The following is a 16,657-nucleotide window of genomic DNA, read 5'->3' on the forward strand; positions in this document are numbered from 1 at the left end:
GGGGCTGCAGAGCCCGAGGGGACCCTTGGGGTGTGACGTGTGCCCATCCGTGTCATGCCTCTGGTAGGCTGGCTATGGCTGGGACTGTCTACCCTGGGGGGTTTGCAGGCAGGGTCTTGGGCCCTCCTGCACAAACTCCGTGCTAACTCACGCGCCGGCAGAGAAGCACGCCTGTTTGCGCAGCCTGCTCACGTGGCTCCCTGGGGGGCTGGGTGAAGTAGGGGCCTGGGCGGGGCGAGACCTGGCCTGACTCCACTCAGCCGCCTCCTCCACTTCCACTCACTGAGGGGTTAACCCCCTCCCACCACGGGCCCCGCTTGCCTCCGGCTGTGCTGGGGGTCGGCAGGGGGGCTCCACGGCTGCTGGGGAGTCTCTGGGGGGCTTCGGAGGAGCCGGGATGCGGCGGGCTTTCACCTGCTTTTCTCTCGCTGCTCCGGAGCCTAACTGAGGGTTCTTGGTTCCCTTTTGGGAACTTGGGGCTCTGGAATGCTTGGGGTGTTTTATTGTTTTTAAAGGAAGTGGCATCTGCTTGCATTGGTTCATGTTCCCCTTTCACCTCCAAAGGTGCTCAGAGTCCATAAATTCTGGTGTAATCAGACCTTCATCTCTGCACCTGGTACCACTTCCCCTTTCTCTACACTTAATTTGGCAACAGATTTGAAAGCTTCACGGCCTTTCCCTTTCATATAGCATGGATATTTGATGTTCCCTTTGCTTTCTCTTCAAACTGCCCTGCCCGACCAATATTCTCTTATTTCTAGTTTTAAACTGATGTGTCTATTTAAACTGCTTATGTTTTCCCTTCATTAATAGATGTGTTGGATATGGTTGATGTCCTTGTGGAAGGCAGTGATGGCTTGGATGAAGAAATTGGATTTGCTTTGAATGAAGACATGATACTACACACTTTTCCATTCAGTGCGGTTGTCCCTGCTGCATTAGAAGTCAGGAACAAGTTACTGCTTCAGGCTGAAAATGAAATGGGTACCAATTGTGTTTATATTTAAGTTCCCTTGAGTAGCTGAGAGATTCACAGTGTACATGGAAGGGGAAAGTTTTGTCATTCCTATGCAGTTTGTCATTCTTATTTTGGGGCCTTGTATATTAAAATCAGTGAACCATGTTGTACCCTCCACTTCTGCAAGTGTAAGGAGCACAGATCAAAGTGCTGAAGTGAGTGATGGTACCTCTGTGCTCTTTCTGCACCTTAGGGAAACCCCTTCAGGGTGCTGCATGGGTTCAGAATTGGAGTAAAGTGAGCAATAAGGTAGTAATGACTGCTACTTGTGGCCTTGTCCCTCCAGCTGTGGGGAAATTCTGTGGAAAAACTAAATTGGCTTTTTTCAGAATTCAGGAACCCACTATTTTTCTTGATGTTATGGGACCCTGAGCTCTGGATGGGGAGAGATGTCCCAGAGCCAAGGAGGGAGCCTGTATAAACATAGCTCTGCTAGCAAAGGCTTGAGTACCACTGTAGAGACACACTGCCTCAATAGAGAGAGCCTGAGCTTTGTGAAGCCCCCAGATTCTTTCAGAATAACTATTTTAGCCCTTGCTTCTCTTTCACAGCCTTATATGAAATAGAGAAGGATGGCTTACATGACTGTTTGGTTTAATGAATAGGGTGTTATCTTCCTGCCAAAGCCAGTGAGTAGGCCCTGAAGGAACCAAATGTTGGTTTTACCTCTCAAACACATTTCCAAAAGAAAGGTTTGACTTGAGTCTTTGACCCCCATGGTGTTATCTTTTTGAGGTTGCTTGGAGCACAAATGACAAAGCAGGCCAACCTCTGTTTACACTTGAGTGCAGTAGAGTTGCTCTGGGTATAACTTTAAGACAGAACTCCAGCCAGTATAAAGAGGTGCTTTTGTTTGTTGAAACGTCAGAAAGAAGTGTTAGAGATGCCTTGCCACATACTTGAAAAAAGAAGTAGCCAGAATAAGGAGCTATAGGGCACAGTTGTTTTGCGTAAATCTGGACATTGTTCCTGCTGCCAACTTATAAATTTGCATCTCTTCAAGTACATACCGCACAAGAGAAACCTTTGAGTAGCATCCAGACTGGGGCTTTTACAATTTGTGGGGCAAGGTCTATATATGATTCCTCCGATCTGCATACTTAAATGCTGTCCTCAATACAGATTGTCTGCTTCCATAAGCAGCTGTGCTGGAGCCTGTAGCCAGTCAATATATAGATACAAATCAATCTTAGTTTAATCTATTTTGGTGGTGTGGGTGGAGGGGAGAGGGAGATAGGGCAATGTGAACTAGAAGCTAGACCCCTGGCCCTGGCCCCCTATGGGCCCCTTCCCAGTGCCTGCCGCCCACCCCACCACCTACTCTCCTGCTGCTGCTTACCCTGTGCAGTGGCTCCAGCCCCATCCCAGCCAGGTAGCAGCAGTGGTGGCAGCTTCACAGTCTGCCCTGCACTCCCTCCTGTTGCTGTGAGCTGGAGTTTTCACTGCAGCTGCTGCCTAGCTGGTCTGGGGTACCTCATGGCAGGGGAAATTGGGAAATTGTGTGGCAGCAGGGAGAGCACAGGGGAGGCCATGTAACCCAGCACCACCCCCACTGCCTGCTGTGCACCTCTCCCCTGCTGCACAAGCTGCCCCAGCCGGGTCGGGCATTAGCGAGAGTGACAGATTGGCCTGGAGCCAGAGCTGCAGCCACTGCCTGACTTGTGCTGGTACTTGATCGAAGATGAGGCTTTTTTCCCCTCATGTTGAATGGGGAAAAATACATCTTGGAGTCAAGTAAATATGGTATTTGCTAGACTGAACCTCCCTCCTAAACCTGTGTTTTTGTTTTGTAGGAGAGAGTATACTGGAGTATCTTGTTGCTGTTTTCACTGACCTCCTCCATTCGCAGAGAGATCCCTTGGCCCTTTGTTTGATGTTTCAGCTCTTTGATAAAGAGCTCCAGCCACCGTATACGTCTCAGTATCCTCAGCTCTGTCAGTTTAATCAATACTATAATCTTTGGATACCACAGCAAGCTAAAGAAACCTTGGTAAGGCATGCACAGAATCATTTAGTCAAGGTCAAAGGTCCTCCCAAGTCTGGTGGCCTGTTGAGTTGGTGTGGTTAAGTCATTGTAGTTTCTGTAGAAAGCAGTACACAAGGGAATGTGGCTATTGTGTGCAGATGCCTAGCCCCCTCCCCCTACTTCTGGCCAACCCAGGCTGAATAGACAAGTTGCTGTTTGCATCTGAGTGAACTGGAGGCCCCATTCAGCATAAGTCCTGAGCTGGGCTCAAACTCGCAACGTGGAAGGCACTGTGAGATGCCTTAATCTTCTGGCACTGCACACCTGAACATCTTTTCACTACCCTCAGCTTCGGGCATTACTGAAAGACCCCGTGTATTGCAGAGAGCTTTTATTTCAATTGTAAAATACTTCCCGATTTCTCTCTCTTGCCTCTGTCTTCTGAACCTGAAAGTTTGTCCGCCCTTAGTGCGGTATAATATTAAATACATGAACTAGTTTTAACCAAGCTAGCTTGGATACCACAAGGATATAGAACCATGGAGCTCAGCACAGGCTAAATTACCTTGTTGCTCACCACTTCTTGATTGCAGGAGGATTGGCAGCAGAAACCATTCTTTTTCCTGGCAGAGCTATGTTGCCTCTCCAACTGAAAGAAAGCTTCTGCTGCCATCTGTACATGCCTTCTTCCAGCTTTAGTGGTTCCATCTGCAGCTGGTGAATTCCTAGCATGCACTGTGCACATGGTAGAGCTATGCAAAGCCTTCAGAACAGTCTTCAGAACCAGAATGTACTCTGGGTACGTGGTGGTGGCAGCCATTGGTTTTCTACAGAAGTTGTGTAGGCAGAGCTGTTTAAGCATAGGCAAAAGCCTCTAGTGAGAGGAGAGAGTCTGCAGTCCTGATAGCTATGTAGTGTTAGCCACGAGTGCTGGGATGCTGCAAGTTCAGAATGTGTTTTGTATTTTTGAGGGAAGTTTTATTATTCACTTTTAAAGTGTAAAGGAAATTTGAGTGGGCAGTAGTGGATGCGTATACCCCTGCCCCAAGTGAAGAAGCAGGTGGATGAGAAGTGTCTCCACAAGGCCAAGGTGAAGAGGATTGTAAATGGTGTACCCCCTCCTCAGCTGGAGAAACTGGTATGAGGAGGTAAAGTTTTGCAGGGCTGTGTATGAGTGGGTAAGGAGCACAGGCCATCCCTTGTAGGAGCTGCAATGTTGATCTTTTTGCCAGCTGTTGACACAAGGTACTCTGAAAAGGACTCTACAACAGGAAGGCAGAGAATGGGGTGTCAGAGTAGGATTGGGCCCAGAAAGCATGATCTACTGCTGGGTTGTCTACATGAATGAACTCTATATTAATGTCATTGTAAATGACCTTCCCTTTGAAATGAATATTTTGTAGTTTCTCACCTCAATGTTTTGTGTTGCTTCTGTTTTAAAAAGTTTAAAGAATCCAAGGATGTGTGCAGGGAGCCTGTCCGGCAGCCACGTTCTTCGTTTGCCTCCCTGCTAAAGCACGCTTATGAGAGAGGTGATGCCCTCCTCTTAGAAGACAGTGTTCAGGCAAAGCTGAGAGACATGGCATCCCAGCTCCGTGGTCCACAGCTTTTGCTAGAAGTCAAACATGTGCTGCTGTACCTAAAGTCCACAGTGGAGAACTTTGGCAGTGTAAGAAACATGGTCTGTTATCTTTGGTTCTTTAAATACAGTAAACTGAAATGACTTTGGCGTGCTGTTTGGCACATGCAGTTAACATTGAAGGAATGGAACAGCTGTAGAACTGTTGAGTATGTCTCTCGCTGCTGAAGTGGCTGGCTGACTTTGTAGCAGACACCTCCCCACCACCACCAAATATACCTCAAGAGATTTGCCACTTCTATTCCCCCTCTTGAGGATTGGTAGGAAGAACAGCTATTTTTCTGAAAGAAGTACATTCAGCCTTGATGAAATCCTTTGTCTTGTGTCATTATGAAAGTTAGACTAGATGATCCGATGCTCCCTGTGTTTTTAAAAATACCGTGAAAGATATCATCCTCAGAGATCTTTGCCTCTTTGTTAAAAATATAAATACTTGGTTAGCTCCCACAAGCCATTCACAGGATCAGGCTGCCCTTGGAGGAGGAGTTATGCATGGTCTCTGCCCCCAAAGAGTTTAATAGGTCAAGAGGCTCTTCATTTATAGTCTGCACTGTTTTCTTCCGAGTTTCTCCCACTCCTCTCATTTGTCAATGTATTTGCTCTTCTTACAGTTCAGTAGGAGTTCTGGTCCTCTTCTCCTCAGTGTCTACGTAGACCTGCTAGGCAGTCTACTGTGCTGCTGTGACCAGGTGGAGCAATGTAATCAGCAGAATCAAGAAGGGTCCCAGACTGAGTCAGATCTCTTTATGGATATGGAAGCTGTGGTTGTGGTGGAGTCTGCAGATGACAAGGTAGAAATCACTCATCATGTTCCTATTATAGAAAATGAAGTACCTACCTCAGTTAAGATGTCCTCCAGGAAATCTCACATCAGTTTTGCTAAACTGTTTAACAAGGCAAACAATATACATTAAGGGACATAGTTTTTAGGTATAGATTACATTGACTCATTATTATTGTTATTATTGATGACTGAAATGCACAGTTGACACAGAGCACAAAGTGATAGAGAACATAGGAAGAAGGGGGTTTCTGTGGATGCTGACCTTTAAGAAGAAACATGAAGGTCTGTGGATGCTTCCCTTTAAGAAGAAACATGAAGGTCTCTGGTATTTAAGTATTAAGTCTAATATTAAGTCTTGCCACTCACCTTTTGAAGGCCTGTGCAAGATCCTTACACTGTAGCAGCATTGCTGGATTTTTTTTCTGGAGGGTGTTGGGAGGCAGGTCACCACATGGGGAGGGAGTTTTGTGTGTCCTGTACCATACAGGGATCAATACATCTGAGACAGACATGTCATTGCAGAGGGGTGTGGGGGTGGGACCTTTGGATCCATAAGTACCTGCATCCAAAAGCTCTCTAGGTTATTGCATGTGAGGTGTGCCCAAGCAGCAGCCTCCAATCTTCTGGCCCAGGGCTGGAATAGTGGCCCTGGAAGGGCTGTACTGTAAGGGAATTGCAGACTGTAGTGCAATGCAGAGATGCCCAACATAGATGTAAATGGGCAAGCTTTGGTACCAGAATATAGTCTAGCTACAGCAGCCCAGAGCTATGTGCATTCTAATTAAGCCTCTATATCTACACCAAAGGGATCACTGTCTTGGTAGAGCATGCAAGAGAATTTTCTTCAGATCTTCATTCCTGAAAACAGTCTCCACCCCTTTCTTGTGCTTTCAAGATGCCAGAAACTCTCCTTTTAGGAGGGTGTCTGGTAGAAGATGCGGAGAAGCAGAGTAAATTAGTCTGGCATAGCTACATTACTTCTAGTTCCAAACTCGCTCGTTTAAAGCTCTTTTGGGTGTCTCCACGTTGCCCTGCAGTCTTCAGTACAGTCATGCCCCAAGTTCACAGCCTGCCTGTATATTGGGAGGGTGAATTGTATTTCCCCAGTTGCTGAGAAACATAACTTGTACAATCAAGTTTGTTTGGGAGGTATGGATTTTGCCTAGAATATTAGTTTTACCTGACTCTTGCGCTCGCAGAGGTTTTAAAATGCACCATTTTTCAGTTGATACACCCTAGGATATACTGGACTTACTGTCTGGGAATGTATAAAGTTATAAGTGTAAATAAGTGCAGTTGTGTCTTCTGCCTGACATGAATAATTCTGCCTTAACACTGTTAGTCTTAGAGATGCCTGGTAAAATTCTCTCTCAGATTTTTCAAGATTTGGTTGTATTTGTATAAGTCAGTGGTGCTCAACCTTTTTCCCTAGTAAGCCAAATGGGCAGTGCCCGATCCATCCGCAAGCTGGATCCAGCTGGTGGTCCCAGTTCCAAACCTGGTACAGGCATGGTGGGCACCATCCTGTTTGCGCTGAGGGAGTTAGGGAGCAGCCTGACCCCAACCTGGCTACACAGACGGAGGGGGTAGGGCCTGGCCTCAACTGAACCACATGGGTAGAGAGGGGCATGGGCTGGCCTCAGCCTGACCCTTGGGGTGCAGGTGGGACGGGCAGGGAGAGGGTGCATGACTTGGCCCGGCCCAGCCCAGCTCCGCCCTATAGGGGGAAAGGGTATGTGGCTTGGCCTAAAACCAGTCCCGTGGGGTAGGGGGTGTGGCCAGGCCACTCTGCATGGGGGTAGGAAGGAAGGGGAGGTGTGGCTCAGCCCCAACCAGCAGCATGGGGCACAGGGTTTGAGAATTTGGCAGGTGGGAGGGTGGCCACTGGTCACCCACCACCAAATTTCCTGACCTGTGAGGAGCCCTGTGGGCTAGTTGCAGTGTCTCCATGGGCCATGTTTGGCCTGTGTGCTAGAGGCTGAGAACCTCTCATAAGTGAACAAATGAAGAGAGTGATTTCCTTCTACTCCAGGAAGCTAGTGTTTTTTACACAGAGTAAAGGCTTTCCATAAACACTGAAAACATGTAATTGCTTTATGAAATATGTAATCTGTTTAATTTTTGTTGTTTTTTTTGGCCAGCTAATAGATTATTTTATGTCCAGAAACTACATAAAAGTGGTCACTGAAGGAGAAGCAAGCAAATGATTTCTCCAGACTGTAATTGCATATTTGGTTCTGTCCTTATAACTGCATACATTTGCAGGTGCTAGAAGAGGTGCTTACATTGATCTTCAAACATCCTACCATGGAGACCTGGTTCCTGGCTTTAGAACAGCAAGCTCTTCCCCAACACAGCTTGAACCCTGTGACTGTGAAACTTCTGGCAGCTCAGCTAAATAATGGCATCCTTCGTTTGTTGAAAATGAGTGCCCCGATGTTGCAAAACATGAAACGCCTTGATGTGCTGTCTAACTATTTGGAAGCTGTTGTAAAAAGCATCTTGACAGAGTTGCATGCTGTGAGGAAAGAAAGAAACAAGGCATCTTTTAAAAAGTCCCGGCAGTTGGAGGCTCTGCAGGATTTGCACATGTACATGGATGCAGCTCAGTTAAAAGAAGTTGTGCTAACCCTGCTTCAGCTCCCTGAAGTGATCTTGACCACTCAGACACCTGAAAATTCTCCCAAGAAAAAGAAATGTTTGAGCTTGTACGGTCAGATGCTTGTGCAGCTCCTCACAGAAGGCTACCAAAGACAACCCTTAAAAGAAGAACTGCTGTTATCCACAGAGCATATTAAGGGAATGGGGACCCTGCTGCCAACGTCAAACAATGAAGAGCTAGGGAAAGTTCTCCTACAAGCTCTGGAAAGAGAGCCTCTCTTGGCATGTGCTGTTGGGGTAGATGTATCCATTTATTGCCTGAACCATGTGACTGAAACTTCTCTTGCCATTGTGGCTTTGTTGATCAGGCACTGTCACACTCATCTGCTGCAGTTTGAGCTGTGGTGTCTGAATTGTGCAACTGCAAAGTACCTGAGGAAAAATATGGATACCTTTCTTCCGCTCATTAATGTCTATTTACAATGTAAGGAGCAGTGCAACTTTACACGGCTGTCAAGAGGTAGGATGAGCAACTGACCAGTATTAATAGTTAAATATTTTTTCTAGGGGATTTTTGCCATAATGCTTCCCATGAAAATGATTTATCTATTCTGTGCACTGTAATAATTAGCGGCAGGAAAATCTTATTGGGCTAATGATCTCAACAGGTGCTGTTTCACTTGAGGACTGGTGACATTTTAAAAATTCAGTACTTTCTGAATCCTTGCTGCTAAAAGCAGTCCTCTTTAATCGACGGAAGGCTGCAATTGAAACAGTAATAACATTTTCCTTACCTCTGAGTGTAGGTCAGCACTTGTAAAAATTGCTGTCTAATGTGAATTCTACTACTGCGTTTTGCCTGTGATGTAAACACAACTATAAAATAATTTGACAACAAGCAGCCTTTGCCAGACTGTCGTGACTTTGAGGGTGTATTAATGTAAGGTTCATGGACCAGGTATTTTTTGACCATTATAATTGTTGTGCCCAGCTTCCTGCTCTGAAGCAGCAGGTGGCTTTTCACTGCACTGCTGCCATTTGAATCCAGAGGTTTGATTGGTGTGTCTGAACTCATGCAGAGCAAATAAAGCACTGATCAACAAGAGCAGACACCACCCAGGTCACAGTTAAGAGACATACTCAGATCTCATCCTGTGTAATTGGCTTAAATGACAACAGAGATTTAGGTTGCATATTAAGAACTTTCTAACTATGAAGGTTATTTAGCACTGGGACAGCTTACTTAGAATGGCTGCAGAATCTCTATCATTGGAAATGTTCAAGTTCAGGTTAGACAAATACTTGGGTGAGATGATCTAGCCTATGCAGGGGCCTCCTGATCTCCCCTATGGCTCTCTTTTTCCATGATCACCTATAGGGCATGGCAACATTTTTGTATAGAGTCATTCCATTTCATCATCATATTTGCTTTGTTAATGCTATTTCTGTATGTAAGAATTGGAGTGCTCACTATCAGTGAGGAAATACAGTAGCAGCAGGTTCTGCCATTTTAAACTTCTGCTGAATAAAAGCAAAAGTAACTGCACAAGATCCAAGAAGGGTGAGCAGGCTCAGCTTCCTTGCTGCTGATACTCAGTTACTACAAGGGAAGATTTTTTTTTCTTCGTTCTGTCAGAAACAAGGTGTGTGTCCTATTCCAGGGTGTGTTCTACACAAGAAAATAAGGTATTTTTGTGTACCTAGTAATTTGAAATCTTTGATTAGTAGACATCTGATATATAGTTCAAAAGCTTTTTAGAGTTGCTGCTACAGCATGTTGAATAATGCTTCCTTTTACTGAATTAGAAGGCCCTAGAATTTTATTCTCTTTAACATGTGAAGTAGTTTTGAGTTCTCAAAGCACTACTAGAAAGCTGACAATGACAACATGCGTGTTTGCTGTCTTTCTTCCAACAGTTTCCTCATCTGTTGTGCCTGTTTTGAGAGAAGCTTTTTGGAAACAGCTCTCAAATGTAGTTCTAGATATGGAAGCATCACCAAGAACCACAATGAAGTTACAAGTGTTTTCTAAGCTGATACAAGCTTCAGAAATCGAAGCACTAAGTAATTTAATTGACAAGCTACCCACAACTCTTGAGAGAGCAGGAAATCATGAGAGGTAGGCAGGTCTTATTGCCAGAATTACTATTTTGTTACGTAAAACATTGTTCTAAGTCAGTGGTTTTCAACTTGTGGTCCACAGACCCCTGGGGGTCTGGAGACTATGTCTAAGGAGTCCACGAAAGATGACTATGATAGATCAAAAGCATGTGAATACTTACAGTTGAGAAGGGTCCATACCTCTATTCGAAATTTTCGAAGGGGTCCATAAATGAAAAAGGATGAACTACTGTTCCAGGTACATGCATGTGAACAGGGGTTGGGAAATTGTTCCATAGGACTTTAAATAAAGCATCCCTCTTTTCATGAATTTGTAAAGTGACTTGACAAAATTGAGGGTGAAGGAGAAAGGGAGGGGAGGAACAGAGAAAGAGAAATCAGGAATACAAAGCCTGGCATTTTTTCCATTTGTTTTCACTGAAGTGAGGAGAGACGTGAAATAGGAGATGAAGCCTACAACAGCCTCTTGGAACTTCCTGGGAGAAGGAGCTACATCGCAGATATATGCATTAAGTTTAAATAAAACTTTGTGGAAGTTAGCACTCCACATTCAATAGTCTGTTGTACTCGATTAAAATAAGTGTACAAAAAATATTGTAATGACTTAAACTTCAAGAAACCAGTTGGATAGGACTGGTAAAAATATTTTCCAGACCATTGTGCTTTTGCAAGCTCTGTTTTTGGGCAAAGAACTAACACTTTCAGCCTGTGTGTTAGACTAATGGGATTTGTAGTTATATAGTAGACTTTTAGTCTTCACTGTCCATGGGAGAATAAAATGGAAAGTCTGGCCGACTTTTGAGGTGACTAACCTTAAGCGCAGTTGTCAGGTGCTTAGAAGATGCTCTTTATCTTTTGGATCAGGAATAGAAATGTTTCTGTCTGTGAAATCAAATAGCTAAAAATATGCAAGTAAAACAGGGTAAAATTAGACAATAAAACCATTATTTTAACATTCAAACTTTTCTGCAGTTGGATTGTGGCAGATTCCATATCTAGAGTGCTTGAGAGCTCTGATAAAGACTTGACCTCCTGGAGGAAAAGCCTGTTGTCAGCCTGTGTACAGTGGTTAATTGCAGCATACAACAATAATAAGGAAGAAGAAACCAACCAAGAAACAGAGAAGTCAATGCTGCTGAGGCTAGAAGAACTATTGGTAAGACTTCTTTTCATTTGCTTTACTATGTGCAAACCCAGCTCATTTGGCTTGTAATTATTGTGTTAGAACATTTATTTTGTGCTTTCTCTATACTTCTGTATTAGGTAAGCATAGTTGGGTTTTGTTTTGTTTAGTTTGGTAGCTTCTATATAACATATTTAGCTCTGCAAGAGGCTACTGCATAGCAATCAGGGTCACCCCTTGAAAGCTGCTGGACACTTGCAAATCCCTTTGAAGTTGGGTTTCTGGGGGGAAGTTGTTTTTTTTTAGAATCATACTCAGTAGCTTAAGCTCAGACCTTAGTAGAGTAGGGGGGGCAAGGGGTTGGGGGGAAGGCTGCAGTCCCCCTCTGCATCCCCCCCACTACTATCTCCACCACCAAACAAGCCATTCTGGCTGGGGTAGGCGGTACTTGAATCCAAGGTGAAGCTTTTTCCTTCCCCGGTGCTGACTTGGAGGGGGGAACCTTATAGTGGATTTGAGAAATATGGTATATTTCCATCTGAGGTGTTCATCCATCTGAGCTTTCTACAGACATCTCCAGATCTCTTGGGACTGGGTGGCGGTCTTTCCCGTTTTTAAACAAGCTGTTGAAGTCCTTTTACCTCACCAACCTTGTCTTGAAATCCTGCTCGGTCTTTTGAGTACCACTCTCCCTTGAACTGCTTACAGCCTCTTCAGTCTCATGGTTCTCAGCATAAGCAAAACAGAGCTTGCAGCTTCATTAGAGACAAGTTGTAGCTTTCCCCATTGTCTTTTCTGTGTGTGTTGGGATTCTTATAAACTGGGGAGAATTGTCTTTGTTCTGGTGAGAGCCCTCCTTGAAATAGAGCAGTGTAGCCATAATATAAGCTTCCATGAACTTAATGTTGCCATAGAGTCCATTGCAGCCCCATATGCATCACAGGCACCACTTCAAGCTTTTTTCAGCTGAAGTAAACTTGAACACAGTTAATATTTTTGTGGAATGAAACAGTTTGTTTAAATTGGCTAAAGTTACCTCCTCCCTGATGCAAAATGAAGTTCATGCTCTGTTTCAGTGTGCTACACTTCCTTAGGCTCTCTTAGGAAGGAAGACTTACCACTATTTCATGTTAGCTATTGTGTTTTCAATTTAATGCACCTTGTTTTTAGGGTTGACTGTCTCTGGGTGCAATCCTGGCAAGTGGATGCATTGAGATCCCACTGAAATCAGTGGGAAATGAGGATTTTTATCATCTCACAGGGTTGGCCATTTATTTTGAGTTTTGGTGAGAGGGAACTAACGTAAGGTTACAGTACTTGTGTGTTAATGAGGTAAGGAAATGCATAGTGTAACAGAAAAGGTGCAGTTAGTAGTTGAAAAACTTGGGACTGAAATTTCTTTGCAGCTTGAAATCTAAAATCCTGTCATCTCTCCCTACACAGAAAATAGCTTTGGTTTCCAAAAGACACTGGCTGTCCCATTTTCATAATTTAATTTGTGTATCAGTGCTTCAAACAGAAAGTGTAGGTCTTAATGTACAGCAGCTTTGCTGTACTTAATATTGAATATTAAAGTTTATTTTTCATTTTTATTTACTCTTTGCACAGCACTTAGTTAATGAAGTGGGTGCAGCTGACTGGCACAGTCTTGTGAAAATGGGACTCAAGTAAGTAAACTTGTACTGCTCTTGGGTGATGGGAAAGATGTGGTATACACTACTGTAACGTCCATTGCATCTAATCCTGTTATTGATCAGAAACTAGTTCCACATTGTCCTGCTTATCTGAGTGTCTTCAGCTTCTACTGAAATTATTGGGACCTGTGGATGTTCATCATTTCTTGGGATTAGCTTTGTACACAGGCACAGTCCCCAGTGAATTCAGTGGTGGTTGCCCTGAATTAGTGTCTTCAATTAGTGTAATGAAGTATAGCAAATTACTGGACCTACTCCCACTTTTCTATTTAAAGCAGTTTTACACAAATGCAACTCCAGTAATTGTTGATTAAAGTATTACAAATGTACTCTGTTGTGAAATCAAAATTGGGTACTTGACCTTCACATGAGTACTACTGAAAAAGAGAGATCAGAGGAAATGGGTAGTTTGGAGAGGTTTACCTTACATGGAAACAGAAATGTTTGTCTTGCCATCATCAAATATAGGATTTAACGTGTGAAAAAACTTATTATGTCTGTAAAGCCCAAATGCTGTTATGACTGAATATTCTTTTCCTCAGTAGTTTAAGATATGACTAGTTTCACAAACTGAATAAAATATTGGGATATGTTTTTTGGGAGTAGGAGGGGATTTGTTTTATTTGCTTTCCATATACAGTTTTGCTATTTAAACAACAAATTTGCCTGGGGTTGAAATCCAAGTGTCCTTTTATCCTTTTTTTTTTTTTTTTAAGGTACCGCTATCGAGAACAAGTGTTTCTGGAAACTCTTAATTCTGCTATTCAGTCATTGTATAGGGAAGACAGCTCATTTAGTAAGAAATTAGTCAAGCTCTCCACGGTTTACATGATGATCACACAGCACTCTTTATTTTTGTCAACCATGCTGAGATCAAGAGAAGATGATGACACAAATGTCCAAACCAGAGGTATCTTTTTTTTCCCCTTTCTTCAGTTTCTATATACTACTCATGTCCTTTCAGTGCTCCTTTCAGTCTGTTCAGTAACCTATTCACCAAGCTATTTGCAGAGCTACTGAAGTGCTCCCAGATATTAGCATTCCTTTAAATTTAAGCACAGAGTTCTTTTTCTTTTAATCTGAAAATTTGCAAGTTTAGTATCTTTTAAAGGTTGCTTAATATTCTGTCATGGAGATTCTGTTTATGGAGATTTGGGGTAAAATCCTGTATTCACTGAAGCCACTGGGATTTTTAAGTGGGACTGGAATTTCACTCTTTCTGTAGGTGGAAAAAAGTAGAAATATGACTCAGCTAAGTATTTATTTGCATAGATAGAAGTCCTGATCTTAAAGCAGGTGTTTAGGCTAGGATTGCTCAATCCATGGCCCACAAGTTTCCCGAAGGGGAAGCAGGGGGAGCAGTGGCAATTAATGCTACCACTTCTCTCCATGCATGAGGTTAGGGCCAAGGCTGGGGCTGTGGGCCCATCCCAGCACACTGTATAGCTGGGTGTAGGGTGGCAGGCTTGGCGTGCACAGGGCTGGGGATTGGGCTGTGGGTGCGATAAGGCACTTGCAGCTCAGCCCTGCACCACTCACCTGGCCTGTGGGACCAAAAGGTTGTGCAGCACTGATGTAGGCTGATGCAGATGGTGTATTATATTACGTTTTATTAAAAATATTAGGTTTTTTTGTGGAGGGAGGTGTGAGAGAGAACAGGCTCTTGCTAGGAATCTAGTACAGGATTGAGCTGGGAGGTTTTGACTCTGCCACTGAGGTCCATGACCTTGGATATGTTACCAGGTCTGTACTTAATCTCTCTCTGCAAAGTGCATTGAGATCTCCTGATACAAAGAGCAGTACTGGAGATAATAAAACTGTAATAAGTTGACACATTTTCTATTTGTTAACAAATGATAATGAGCAAGACTAAAGTAACTTGAAGATTTTTAAATCCCCTGACAAGATGAGAGCTCCACTGAAAAGTAGGAGGCTAGTTTGTTATATTTTTCCTCATAGAATATACACCCTTCAGTCCATGCATGTGTCAGTTGGATAGTATATCCATGGAGTAATGAAGCAGACTCTGTTAAAGAAGCTTACTTCAGTAATTCAGAAGTTTGCTGTAGAGAGTCCATTCATCCTTACCTGTGTCTTTCTACAGTGTTCAAAAATAATTTTCTCTCTTTTGCTTTGATGTAGCATATAGCAAGATGGCATTATGGTTCAGGTACAGGACTGTGACAGAGTTTAATTCTCAGGTCTTCCACAGTTCTGAACAAAACAATTCATCTGTGCCTCAGCTCCCTGTTTGTGAAACTGGGAGTCAGGAACACTTCCATTTGCCACAAAATAAAATCATTGAAGTTTGCTAACTTTTCATATGCTACATTGATGAGATCTGTGAAAATACTTCTTTAGCACCTAGAAAAGTTTGTTCCAGTTGAAGCTTTACTTCATCAGATCTGTTCATAGCACCATTGAAGAAAACTTTTGCTGCTTTACAAATGCAAATAATTGTAATTTATTTATTTTTTTTACAAATTACAGATTTGTTTTACAAATACAAGCATTAATGCTAAATGTACTCTGTATTTAGTTTTTGTATCTGTGTTGAATAATAAAAGTAAGTTTTTGAATTTGAATTTATTTCAGAGGCATTAGTGGATATATTGTCCACTATAGTGAAACTGAGTCCTTCAGTCTGTGAGAGCAGTCACTTTGCTGTGTTGCTTGGAGCATATGGTGCAACGCTGAGTGTCGTTGGTAGGTATTGATCTATTAAAAATATAATTTCCAGTGGGCATATTTTAAAAATTCTAAATAATGTTTTATATTTTTTAAGATCAGAAAATATTGCTGCTGCTTCAGTTGTATGAGAAAAATGGTCTAAGCCTCATAAACTTTAGGTAAGTTGTTGTCTTCTTGATGTTGGGTAGTTACGATTGTTTAAAGAGTCTCAAAGATGATGTACACCTGACCATTTATTTTTCAGTTAACCAAAGTACAAAACAGGAATTGGGTTGATGCTAGTCCTGAGTACTTGATAAATGGTACTATTTACTTAGTACTATTTACAGTGCAGGTATAGGCCAGGCAGCAGAATTTTCAGCTCTGCCAGTGAACACCTAGGAAGGACTACATCTGTCATGAAAAGTTTGCTTGGTCCCCTGCTCCTTCACTCTCTGCTCTCTGTCTTCAGGCAGCCTGCAAGGGACACTTACTGATTGGTACTTACGATTCAACAGTGTCCTTCATTTTGCTATCTATTAGTTACGTATTTTGTAAAACCACTTTTCTGTCCTTTATTATGCATATATGTATTGTTAACAAAGGGCTTTCAAAGTACAAATGAATCCAAAGTCCAACCCTTTTTCTAACTCCTTTTTCTCACCCATTCTGACTCCTCTATGGGGGAAATCCAGTGAGCTTTTTGCCGCCTGCCTAAAATGAAGTAAATTTAACCTGGGAAATCAGCATTAGAGGTTAATTCTAGATAAAGGACCATGTTATAAGACCAGTCTGGCCTAAAATCTCATAGCTGCAGTATCTTAAGGGTTTTAGCTAATCTCGCATATTGGAGTATCTCTTGAGGCAAGAGTGTCCTCTGAAGTAACTAAGACTCTAAGTGATTAGGTCTTTATAGATGTGTTAATAGAAGGCATTTGCTTAGCTGGACTTGAACCCAACACTGAAAAACTTAAGATTCATAGATTTCATAGACATTAGGGCTGGAAGGGACCTTGTAAGATCATTGGGTCCAGCCCCCTA

The 16,657-nt window shown here is 42.9% G+C and overlaps 1 protein-coding gene across 1 annotated transcript in view; it reads left to right on the forward strand.

The window, feature by feature from the left end:
* URB1 (URB1 ribosome biogenesis 1 homolog (S. cerevisiae)) overlaps positions 1 to 16,657 on the forward strand; it is a 178,260-nt gene that overhangs the window by 129,661 nt on the left and 31,942 nt on the right. Inside the window, exons 19-29 of the mRNA XM_019523892.1 lie at positions 814 to 984; positions 2,812 to 3,008; positions 4,429 to 4,653; positions 5,235 to 5,414; positions 7,673 to 8,528; positions 9,926 to 10,127; positions 11,102 to 11,285; positions 12,861 to 12,919; positions 13,663 to 13,856; positions 15,542 to 15,652; positions 15,732 to 15,795. Coding sequence (XP_019379437.1) covers positions 814 to 984; positions 2,812 to 3,008; positions 4,429 to 4,653; positions 5,235 to 5,414; positions 7,673 to 8,528; positions 9,926 to 10,127; positions 11,102 to 11,285; positions 12,861 to 12,919; positions 13,663 to 13,856; positions 15,542 to 15,652; positions 15,732 to 15,795 — 2,443 coding nt within the window. The remainder of the gene's footprint in view (positions 1 to 813; positions 985 to 2,811; positions 3,009 to 4,428; positions 4,654 to 5,234; positions 5,415 to 7,672; positions 8,529 to 9,925; positions 10,128 to 11,101; positions 11,286 to 12,860; positions 12,920 to 13,662; positions 13,857 to 15,541; positions 15,653 to 15,731; positions 15,796 to 16,657) is intronic.

This window comes from Gavialis gangeticus, unplaced genomic scaffold, assembly GCF_001723915.1.
Source record: "Gavialis gangeticus isolate Ggan-Ray unplaced genomic scaffold, GavGan_comp1, whole genome shotgun sequence".
Lineage (NCBI taxonomy): Eukaryota > Metazoa > Chordata > Crocodylia > Gavialidae > Gavialis > Gavialis gangeticus.